Source organism: Chelonia mydas, chromosome 8 (assembly GCF_015237465.2).
Source record: "Chelonia mydas isolate rCheMyd1 chromosome 8, rCheMyd1.pri.v2, whole genome shotgun sequence".
NCBI lineage: Eukaryota > Metazoa > Chordata > Testudines > Cheloniidae > Chelonia > Chelonia mydas.
Window position 1 is genome coordinate 3,087,007 of NC_057854.1, and position 11,984 is coordinate 3,098,990.

The window sequence follows — 11,984 nt, forward strand, 5'->3', positions numbered from 1 at the left end:
TTGAAAAACAGTCATGCCTTTCTGATATTGACTACAATAAAAAAAAATTGAAAAAAAATACAAGTACACATGTATTAGAAAGTGAATTGTTCCTTTTATTACTGCTAGCCGTTTATTATAAAGGAGATAGTTCTAGTTTAATTAACCCAGTTGAGAGTAGCAGATGGGGCAGAATGTCTTGCAGCGATAAGACAATTCAGAAATGGCACCAGATGTTGGAAGCTGTCCCTGGTGGTGTTTGAGTGCAGCACAGATGTTCCAGTCCCACCTGGCTAGTTTCTAAGCACTGCAGGCTAAGCAGCTGTGATGTAACCTATATAATGTACGCATAACACTAAAAGCACAATAATTGAACTGCTGCTGCTACTTCTCAGGGTGTGACTGTTCAGAGGTGAAATCTTTAAGGACAAACAAAAATAAGGTCAACTTTTTGGTACTTTTAGGCCATTACAATAGCCACTTAAAAGCTGTAGGGGAAAGAAGTGATCAAAACTACAATGTAAAGCAAAGTGTGTTTTGGACTAAGCAATTAGCCTTCTGCCTATTCTGTTGTCCCAAATATAATTATTAGAGCTTTTTTCCTTTTCTTTCTAGTTTGGGTTGAATATGCTTTAATGAAAAATAGTTACAATACTGTATTCAAAAGTTAATAATTTATCTGGTAGCTTACAAATGCATGGCTGGGACTTCAATGTTGTTGCTCTAGAGAGAAAGCAAACTTATAAAAAATGAACACCAATGCAAGCTTTGTCCTTGAAATCTTGATACCAAGATCATTGCAGAATCATTCATGCTTTAAGTCGTCTTATATTTAGTTTTTATGTTTCTTAATTTTTCATGGTAAGCAGCATAATAAATTAAGGATTCCTCCAGTAACAAAGTATTTATTTTGATATTTTTTGCTTCTCAAGTTTTAATTTTGTAATCCTCCCATTACTTAGTTGTTTATACCCTACCAGCACCATCTCCTGCCAGTTTGATCTCTCAAGCTTCATTGCGGTGTATAAATTACTATTTTAGAATGAATTGTGAAACAGAACTTGCATCTTTATTGTTTTCCCCGCCACCTATATGGCAAAGCACAATCAGCTAGATCTGCAGCATAGGCAAGAAGAATCCAATTTGTCTAGGCTCATATAAATACAGAGTGGTGGTGGTAATAAAGCCACAAAAAATGGTACAGACATACGACAGAATCAACAACCTCTGACTGCCAAATGCAAGAGGTTTAAAAATAAAATGGAACGCCTGAAAGCAGCTTACAGAAAGCCCTTGTCAAGTTCATTGAGCAGGGTATATCTCCACAATCCTGTAAGAACACTGTGATTCCTCTCATCTAGGTGGATCGACTGACCCGTTTGGAGGATTCGCTGACTTTGGCTCTGCTGCTGCCTCAGCAAGTTTCCCCTCACCACAAGGTAGGATAATTTACTGACTGAAAAGCTGCCATTAGGGATGAGGAGAAGGGAATGAAGCCATTTTCCTTTTTGTGGCATTATTGGCAGTCAGTTCCCTTTCCTGGGGCTGGTTTGTGTTTGTATAGTTTGACCAAGAAAGCCACATGCCTCACTTCAGTGGTGCTTGATAGCTTTTTGGGTCTCTTATGGGTATTTTCACACAGTTGAGGATAAATAAAGGACAGCTTTCTGGTTTTGATAAATGATTCTTCTGTACTCCTTTTAATGGGTATGGGTTAGAACCCTATTTTGCCTTATTTGATGCACGCTGCATTGCTGAGAAGCATCCCTTAGCAATGTTGCTATAAATTCAGAAGATATCTTAGAGGCAATTGGCAGACTTCATAGTCACTTCCATCAGAAGGAGACAGGGAGTGAGGAGAAATAGTACATAAATAGTCAGAAAAAATGGAGGCTAATAACGGAAATTTAGATGAGTCTTTACCCTCCCCCTTCATTCATTTCAAAGTGATTCAGATTCCCAAGTTGCTTTTAATATCATTGTCCACCCTGGATGTCAAGTGGCTTAGAGGAGAGTTTGTATTACAAATACAAATATTACAAATACAAATCAGTATTTAAATTTCATCTTTGTGTTGGCGTAAGGTTTAAGTACTTAAATAGTCCATGAAAACACAGCTGTGGTATGTTGCAGACAGAAAGCGAGAACCCCACTTCTTGGCAATAGCAGATATAGTTGATTCTGAAATTTGTGAGGGCCTTATTTCATAAAACTCTGTACCAGTGGGAACTTCAGGCATAACTTTGTTTTAGTGAAAGTAGAATTCCTTACAAATTGACATTTGGAATTATGGTCTCTCTTGAACCATAACAAAATAAGATGTGGCTTTTATTGTCTTGATTTTCCACCCTAAAACTTACTCAAGGTATTCAACACTTCCAAGTTTTGTGGGTGTAGCGTGCCAGGTGAAAAACACATATTAAACATCAGAAAAAACTCCACAGTAAAAACATGGTTTTTATAATACTTGGAAATGGGGAGGGGGAGCTTTTTTAATAGGAGTCTTAGTGGTATGCTGAGTGCTCCCAGTGACCGTATTTGTGTTTCCAAAATCATTGGCGAACTCTTCATGCTTTCTTGGCTGTTATTGATGGAACGAATCGCTAACTGATACATCTAATCACTGTTCATCAAAATGTTCTAATGCCTTATGTAAGATCATCTGACAAACTTTTTTCTCTGAGAAAAGGCAGCCTTTCTCCTGATCTTTCCAGTCAAAAGTTCACAAACTTTTTTCAGATACAAGCAAGCGCTCTAAAAAATTGCCTGAGTGGGACAGCAGTATTTCAGAAAAGTATTTGATAGTCTGTCTTCAAAAACAAATTTCTGTTGCTTAACTGTGAGCACAGCCACGGACTGAAAAGTGATTGAAGGGCCCTAAACACATGGTAATGACAAACAACAATGTATCGAACTGTTCAGCGGTGTTGCAGGCTAAGTTCCCTCTAAGCTGCGTGGCCACGCAGCCGCTCAGGGCCACGGCGGGGAGAGATGCCTCCTCCAGCCCCAGACCTGCTGCGGCTGGGGGAGAGGCGCGCGTGCGCGCACACCTGCCGGGGGATAGGCGCCTCCCCTGTGGCCCCAGCCCTGCTGCGGGGATAGAGAGCTAGGAGGAGTCTTCTCTCCCCGCCATAGCTCCAGGGCAGCCTGCACCCTGAACGCCGGAGCCCTCCCTCCCCTCCCCCCCCTTGCATCCTAACCCTCTGCCCCAGCCCTGAACCCCTCATCCCTGGCCCCTCCCGGGAGCCTGTAATCCCAGCCGGAGCCCTCACCCTCCCACACTCCGAACCCCTTGGCCCCACCCCCAGCACATGAATTTTGTTACGTGCACCAGTGTGGAGGTAATGTGTCACACATCACCTCCATATTGGTGTACATAACAAAATTCAATCCACACATGAGTGGGTAAAATTAGAGGGAACACTGGCTTCAGGGATCCTTTCCAGGACTGGCGTAGCATAGCAACTGTATTAATCCTGGAATATGAGAGAATACTTAGTTGGGAGGCTTGTGAATGTCCATGAGGACACATACAAAGGGATTTTAGTATGTTGGAAATTCTGGGGGAAAATAACAATATTTGACCTAGCCCAAAGCTCAGACTGAATACTACATTGGCAAATTGGAATTTAACCTCAGGATAACTCCACCTCCACACACACTCCCATAAACAATTCACCTATAAAAGTCTAACAAATAAAACCAAAAATTTAGGCTCATATGCAATGAGGAATAACAGCCCACCTATGCAGGACGAATGATAATCCCTAAAGATACCCAAAATCCCACTTGTCTTCCAAGATTAACAAAACATTTGTATAGTATAAATGGAGAGACGAAGGTATATTGGCTTTGATGGATGTCAAGGGGGATACTATCAAGATTTCAAAACCTCCAGGTGGAATAGGAGTTACACCTGGAAGGACTGACATGAGGCCAAGTTATGCCCTCAGTACTCTGGCATAACTTTGTCTTCAGTGGAAGATGCTTATGCATATTCGTGGGCTACAACTGATCAATGGTCTTTCATAGCTTAGCTAAATGACAACTTGTTTACAAGTATTGGAAAGATATGAACACCAAGGAGGGGAAGGAACTGTTTATAGGGGCACAAGAAATATATCTAGGAGTAAGAGAGAACAGCCCTTCCTTCTAACAAGGAGAATGTATCCATAATGAAATATCATGCTGGGGAGTGGTTTCTCAAGGGAAATGGAGCCCACGTCGCTTGTGATGCTTAAAACTATTCTGAACAACGTAGCAGTAAGCAAACCAGAGTGAACAGTCTTATGCTAGCAAAGTGTGTTGGAGCTGACCACTTAAAATCTCTTCTTTCTTAACTTCTGTTTTTCTGAGCTCAGCCTTCCAGTAGGAGTTGAGGGTGCTCGGCCACTTGCAGGAGCCAACTTAACAATGTTGCTAAATACATGTATTTGCGGTTGACCAAAAAGTATGGAGCTACAATAAAAAAGGGTTTAATTCTTCTATTGAGGCAGTTGGGAGTTGTGCATCAGCTAGGGGTATAGGAGTAAATCCAGAAGGAATGAAGACATTTCTATGTCAGATTAGTAAATCTCTTGGCAAATTGGCTGCAGATCAGCACCTGGGAATCTTTTTGCATTATTTGCTACATTTAGCAAAGCTGTATTGGGCATCTGTGGGTTAACACACCTTTAATATTTCAACCGGCAGGAAAAAAACAGCACTGTCCTAATTGTACAGGCTTCCTTACTTGTGATACTTATTCAAAATAAAGTTCTTTTTTATAAGTATAAAGCTGCCTACTATGCAAATAATTTGTGTATGAATACAGCCTAAATGACACAATCCTTTATCTGCATTAATATGATTAATCTATACCGATCACCATTATACAAGGGGCCAGGAGTCTTGTGAAATAATTAATCATTCTCTAACAATATAAGCCCCTCTAGTAATCCTTTCTTCCTGGATTAATCATCTTTGATCAAGTTCCCCAAAAGGGGGGCAAAACCTTCTCCTCTTACCCCACTTTTTCTTATTGTGTGTTCAGAGATGTGCATGCAATACACATAGAATCAGCAGTTTCAGTGTTTACTTGTCCATCAGGAATACTTTAAAGTGGGTTTAAATCTTTAATATGCAGTACGAATTGAAATACTCCAATACGGTCCCTTTTGTAAGAGAAATGAAAGCAAAACGTTCTAGTAAGGCCCTGAGCTAATGACAATTAGTCCATTTCTTGCATTAAAACTGCTGGTAGTGCTTGGATTTTGTAAACTAACTCGCTTCTTTCCTCCTGCCCCCTTTTCCATTACTTAAATTTTAACACACGCGTGAAGGTAAAGGTAATTAAAACCAGGTTTGATCACACAGGTGTTGAAGCATTTACATGGAGTGTAAAATATTATTGCCCTTGGTTTTGACTAGACAAAATACAGCTCTAGGAAATAGCCAGGTGTATGGGTGGGACTCCTAGCCAGGTGCATAGGTCTAGTAACTTTGAAATCCGTGAAATCTCAATCAGAGCCTCTTCCTTTGCTCTTGCAAGGGGAAGTGGAGTTGATTTAATCATTCATTAGAGTTCAGAGCTCTTTTCCTACTGCAGGGATATTGCTTGTGGCCTAGCTGGGAGTGAGAACTTCATCAATCCTACGGGGGAATATCATAATTCTTACGCATGGTGGAAATGTTCCCTCTAAGCTGTGCATCCATGTAGCAAATAAAGCATTCCTGTGCATTTCATGTGCCAGAAGAATGATATTCATCTACTACATCCAGACCTGTAAAACATTAGCCACATAACCAAAAATCTGACCTATGCAATGCCCCCCCCCCCAAAAAAAAAACCAAAACAAAACCAAAAAAACTCTAGAAGATTGTGGCCCTTTAAAAACAAAACCACAATAAACACCACAGCTTTTGGGATATTTTAAATAACTTTCACTATAAAATGTTACCCATGATGTTTCTTGTAACTTACTTTTTTCCTGTAAGTGAAGGAAACTTATTTTGATGTCAGTGGTTTGACTGATCCTTAGAAAGGTAAGGAAATGGAAGTAATGATCCTGTCATATCCTGGGCTCGCTGGTCTGTATGTAGGCATTGGGGCATGCAATCTGAAACCGGTACATATCAAAGCATCATGTATTCTCATAGCCCGGGGGAAATATTACTTATGATGTTAGCAGGCAACAGAGTAAGATAAGGACCCTCTGGTAATCTGTTTTGAAAGCTCTTGGTTTTATTGGTATCCCCACTCAGTGTCACTATGTTCCTATGTTGTGCAAAAACTATTAATTATATGTAATTAAAAAGTTTTGAACAAATGGCTGTTTTCTTGTATGCTTTACTATGACAGTGAAATTGTGCCTCTCATGTACAATGACTGGATGATACCCATTAGATGGGATCATGGCTCTATTGAGAATATCAGAGCATTGGATTAAAGTACTGGCAAGTTTTGATTCTTAAACTTCTAGCTCTGCTTTTGACAGAACCTCAAATCTACTTTTCCAGTGTCTGTTTAGAAGTATTTGGATGCTGCAAACTTAGTTGAAGGAAACCTGTGTCCCACTCATCCAGGTCCATAGGTGACACATTATCAGATGTAATTTTTTGTCTGTGCATGGGTGTTTCATATTTCCTTTGCTACCTTGTTAAAACTGTTGGAATATTCATGAGAAGGAATGATGTCCAGATGGAGATTCTACCTGCAGATGTTAATCTGGACGGACACAAATCAGGTCTCATTTGTTTCAGTTCAGAGAATGTGATGTTTTTCTGTGCCTTTCAAAATCTTTTACCTTCCTTCCCTCACCCCCAGGTACAGCAGCAAGTGGGAACGGAGACTTTGGCGACTGGAGTGCCTTCAACCAAGCCTCTCCATGTCCCAGTGCTTCAGCAGGAGAGCTCTTCGGAGGCACTGCCCAGCCAGCTTTAGAGCTCTTTGGTAGCTCGCAGCCAGCTCTTGGCCATCCTCCAGCTGCCTCAAATTCTACTGACCTCTTTGATTTGATGGGCTCCTCTCAAGCAACCATGGCTTCTTCGCAAAGCATGAATTTTGCTATGATGAGCTCTAGTGCGGTGGGCATCGGTCTACCCATGTCAAGGTCACAGGTATGCTGTTGTTACTCAATCCCTTAATGACTGGTTCCTCTGTGAAGAAAAGGTTCTAGAATGTTTTTGTCTTATTTTAGCTTAAACCTCCTTGTTGCCTGTAGCTCTCAGATGCTTTCTTTATCACTCGGTCACTCTATCTGAGATGCTCTGTTATCCTTTTTGGGGGAGGGAAGGTTTTAAAGTTCGAACATGAAAAAACCCAATAGCATATGTGCGCAGCCTACATTGTCAGGCAACTGGTGGACCAGTCCTCACCCTCATCTGTGTGTTGCCCTGACACACAGAGCGGTTACTCCAGTGGAAAGTAATTGGCTGTTGAAACCAAAGCACATTGACTCTTGTGCAAAAAACCTACAAATGCATTTCAAAAAGCCCAGAATAGAATGGGCACCTGGTCTGGGAGACACCAGGCAACTCTGATTTTGAGAGACAATGCACTGATGCAAAATGCTTAGTGCTAACATATGAAATACCATCCTGATCATTTCCAACAAGATACCAACTGATGGGGAAACTACTTTGAAAGAGATGAACTCTTTATATGAACTCTTTGTCTCATAAAAACTGATGACATTTCTCTTTGGCTTTTTAACTTCTCATATGCAAACATAAACAACCATTTGTTGTACTTTATGATGATGTGATGGAACTGTTTATTTCTTAGACACAGCAGTAGTAAATGTTAGGGAGTGAATGGTATCATTTAAAAAAAAAAAAATGTTTCTTTTGTTTCTAGCCTTTGCAGAATGTTAACACTATGCTGCAGAAGCCCAGTCCTCTTTATAATCAGAGTACAGAGATGGTCCAAAAAAATGCCAGCAAAACTCTACCATCCACTTGGTCAGATCCCAGTGTAAATATCAGTTTGGACAATTTAGTACCTGGTATGCAGCCTTCCAAACCTCAGCAGCCATCGCTTAATACAATGATTCAGCAACAGAGTAAGTGATCCCATTGATTTAATAATACTTCACTGGCATGACCTGCTATACAGATGTTCCCAATATGTCTTTTAAAAAAAAGACCCCTTTACTAGATCACCTTTTCTCTTAATTTTATTCATAACCCCATTTTTCATCTGCTACACTGCCTCTAACCATTGGCAGCTCCGTTACCGTAACATGATCCAGAAGAATGAGCCCGGGAATGTTTCAGGGCTGTGAAGCCAAGTCTAACTGCAGAGGCTTGCTTCATTCCCAGATCTTCACATTAGGTCTCCCTCATCTCTTAAGCTCTTCCTATGGATGGTATCAACTGTCTGTCCTCAGAGCTCAATTTGTTAGCAATAGTTAACCTGGGTGTAAGACATATCGTAAAACTGTTAGACTTTTCTGAACTTTAACTGAAGAAGGAAGAGATGTGGAAATTAATTATTTTTTGTAGGCTAACTGGCTAGAGAACATAAATATAACTTTTGTCTTTCACTGTAAAGTCACAATATTGTATTTTATTTTTCTGCAGATATGCAACAACCTGTGAATGTGATGACTCAAAATTTTGCAGCCGTGAGCCTCAACTCCCAGTCCAACGTGATGCCTGTTCGATCCCCAACAAGTTCATTGATGGGAGGGTCCATTCCTGTGGGAATGGGGATGCCCAGTGTTATGACGGGTACAATGGGTATGACCTCCTTGGGAAACACACCTATGATGAACCAGGGAATAATGGGAATGAATGTGAACATGGGGATGCCAGCTGCTGGAATGGGTTTGACAGGCACAATGGGCATGGGGGTACCCACTATAGCTATGACCTCTGCTATGACTCCTGGAACTGTGCAACCCAAGCAAGATGCCTTTGCAAATTTTGCCAATTTTAGCAAATAAAGATTGTAAAGAATTGGTCAGAGTGAATGAAGGATTTTTAGCTGCACAAATAGAGTTGGGGGATGGGATGGAGAACACTGATCAATACCTTTTTCCTTTTATCAGTTAATTAAAATGAACCTACATAAAGAACCAAAAGGCTATTTTGTAAAAGCTTGAAACACCTAGCATTCAAGCTCTGGGGAGACGAAAGGTTCTTCTGATGAATCAATTGGATGACTTTGCAATTAAGAGGCCATTGTTTTGTAGCAAGACCATCAAAAGCCTTTCTAGATGGAAGAACCAATTTTAACATTGAAACTTGTGGGGAGACTGGAATGGGTGTTGGGTAAATCTGTTTGAATCTAATTTTATACTTTTCTTTTTTTTTTCTTGAAGAGCTTGATTTTTCTCTCCCTGAATCGCTTTGTCATAATTGAAGCCATTCCTTTTACTACCACTCTGAGTCCATATTTGAAGTCACTCAAGTACAATGATCAGTTTTTTATAAGAATATATATTTTTGTCCAAAAAAAAGGCTTACATGTGTGCTTATGGCTAATTCAAAGGGACCTGGAATGTGTGTGGTTGGGGGGTGTGTGTGTGTGTGTATATGCGTGTGTGTATATATAATATATATATACACATATACACAAATATGTGTGTGTGTGTATATATATATGTACTTTTGCTGATGTTCCAGCAACACTGCTATAATATCCAAATTTTTATTGTAAAAACCTCTTTAAGCAATTTGGTCATTAATAGGTTTAGGGGCTTTTCACACCTTTACTGATATAATTAATACCCAGTGCTGAATTGGGAGAGATTTCATCCGGAGCTGCTTTATGGTTTCCTTTCAGAAAACTCCAGCATATATACACTTTTTGCAGTTCTATTTCAGTGGCAACTTCATGCCACATACACCCTAGGAGCCACTGGTTTACAGTGTCAGCAGCAGTCAAAAGGCAAAAAAAAAAAAATCTTTACAAAAAGAAAAGTAACAAGGTAACTACATTCTTTTAAGTTAATATAAATCTCTAAACCTTGTCAATCCAACAGCATTGGATTTTAGATTTTATACAACATTTGGTGACTTTTTGGTGTAAATATGGCATTAGCAGTGGTGGAATCCAATAGAAAGGAGTTAAATATATATATATATATATATAATACATATATATTAAAGGAAACCTGTAGCAGTCAAAGATTTTATTGATTTAATGAAAATAAAGGAAATTAATTAAGGTTTTGTTTTCCTGCTGTAATTCTGCATTTTAAGTTCACACATGAATCATGATTCTAGAGTCTGGAATACAAAGACATGGTTATACTCACAAGCTGGGAGTATTATTGAGAATAAGCACTATATTATAGGTATGAAATTTATTACCTCCCCTTTCTTATGTTGGATTTCTTTTTTATTATTAAATTGATAAAACTTTGTTTCCATTGTATGCACAATGTTCTGTTATACATAACATTAAAATGGTCATTAAAATCAGTGTTGGGCCGCTTTTCCTTTCATTCCATTTGACGTTCATAAGAGCGTTTGGGAAAAAAAATAATTATAATTTGGGCAAAGTAATTTTTATAAATAATTTAAATTTGTTTAATGACTTCTTATCTCCAGCCTTTCCTATCTGGCTCTACTGTTAGGAATTAAAAATGAAGCAGGCAAGATATCCTGACCCACTCCAGCCTTGCTAATGCTCCATCTACAACATTTCTAATTAGGCAGAAATTCATGTACTTCAGCTAAGTGGTAATGAAAAGTGATTCATTTGCTGAATAAGAGATGAGAGTGAGTGTAATTAGCTGACTGTGGTTTTTAATCTTTCAACAATTCAATGTGTTTAAATTAGTTTCAAAGAATAGTTGCTTTCAAGTGTTGTTACATCAAAGTAATCAAGGCAGACTTTAGTGGATGAGCAAGAGAGATCTTCTCTCCAGTTGCCATTTTGAAACCTTTAAACTTCGTTGGAATAATCCTCTTCAGAACTTGTGACAGATGGTACGATTCAAGCTGGTTTGGAAAACAGAATTGCCAGGCGGAGGGAACAGATTATTTTTGGAGAGTATGGTGGAGAAGCACAGAAAGCCAAACATACAGGCCAAACTGTTAGATTGTGTCACAACTTGAGAACGTCAAACACAGTCAATATGAATGTCCTCTGTATAAACATTTGGAAGCTACAGTCAGCTGTTTAGAGTGATGTGCTTTAAACTCAGTTTGGCTGGTTGTTATGGATGGGGCCTGACAGTCTTTTAACTGAACATAGAATCTATGGCCTTGCCTTAGTTTCTCAGTTACTTTTAGAAGTTAACTCATTGGGGTTACTCTGGTCCCTATTATAAATCCTCTTTTCTAAGATATTTTTTGTAGCCAGTGGATTGGAATGGCTCCAAATGAAGCCACCCTACTCATTTCATAGATCTCATACCTCTGTCCTTAGACCATAATCTTAATACTGAACTGAGTCTTCGCATAGACCAACACAACAGTAGGCTATTGGTCCATAAAGAATTATGAAAAAGGTGAGGCATGGGCTAATATCCTGGCTCCCTGACATTCATTGGAACACCTCAAAGAGGTTCTTCCATCCTTAAAGGCTCTGCCCAAGGAGCAAGTGAATCCATTTTTAATGGCTGGGCACTTCTCTGCAAACTTCAGCCCAATGTTTGCATATAGGACCATACAAAGTGTTCTGCTCATAGTGCAAAGCAGATGCTGAGCAAATATAGGAAGATGCTGGGAGGTGTGACCCTGGGTGCTTCCCCGTAATGAAAAGCAATTCTAGGGACACTGCACTCCCAGGATTAATAAACACAAGAATAATCCAGCAGTTTGCCCAGCCTGCAGCCTAGTAGCTATCGGGTTGATGTATTTAGTACTACTTAGTTGGGTTTTTTGATGTGTGTGTTTTTTTTTAATAAAGTTTCCCAACTTTGCCATAAGTCTAATTCCACTCTGCTCATTTCTTTTAAAAATAGCAAGACTGGTTTGCGGACAGTTACATGACCAAGTTGACTAATTTTTCTTACCCTAACATTTTCAATGTGTTGTAATGACACATGCACATGTGAAAGGATAGGAGA

At 39.5% G+C, this 11,984-nt stretch overlaps 1 protein-coding gene across 1 annotated transcript in view; it reads left to right on the forward strand.

Annotated features, from left to right (window-relative positions):
• CLINT1 (clathrin interactor 1) overlaps positions 1-10,389 on the forward strand; it is a 76,464-nt gene extending 66,075 nt beyond the window's left edge. Inside the window, exons 9-12 of the mRNA XM_037906214.2 lie at positions 1,341-1,418; positions 6,785-7,077; positions 7,817-8,021; positions 8,542-10,389. Coding sequence (XP_037762142.1) covers positions 1,341-1,418; positions 6,785-7,077; positions 7,817-8,021; positions 8,542-8,906 — 941 coding nt within the window. The 3' untranslated portion in view covers positions 8,907-10,389. The remainder of the gene's footprint in view (positions 1-1,340; positions 1,419-6,784; positions 7,078-7,816; positions 8,022-8,541) is intronic.
• Positions 10,390-11,984: the final 1,595 nt, after the last annotated feature.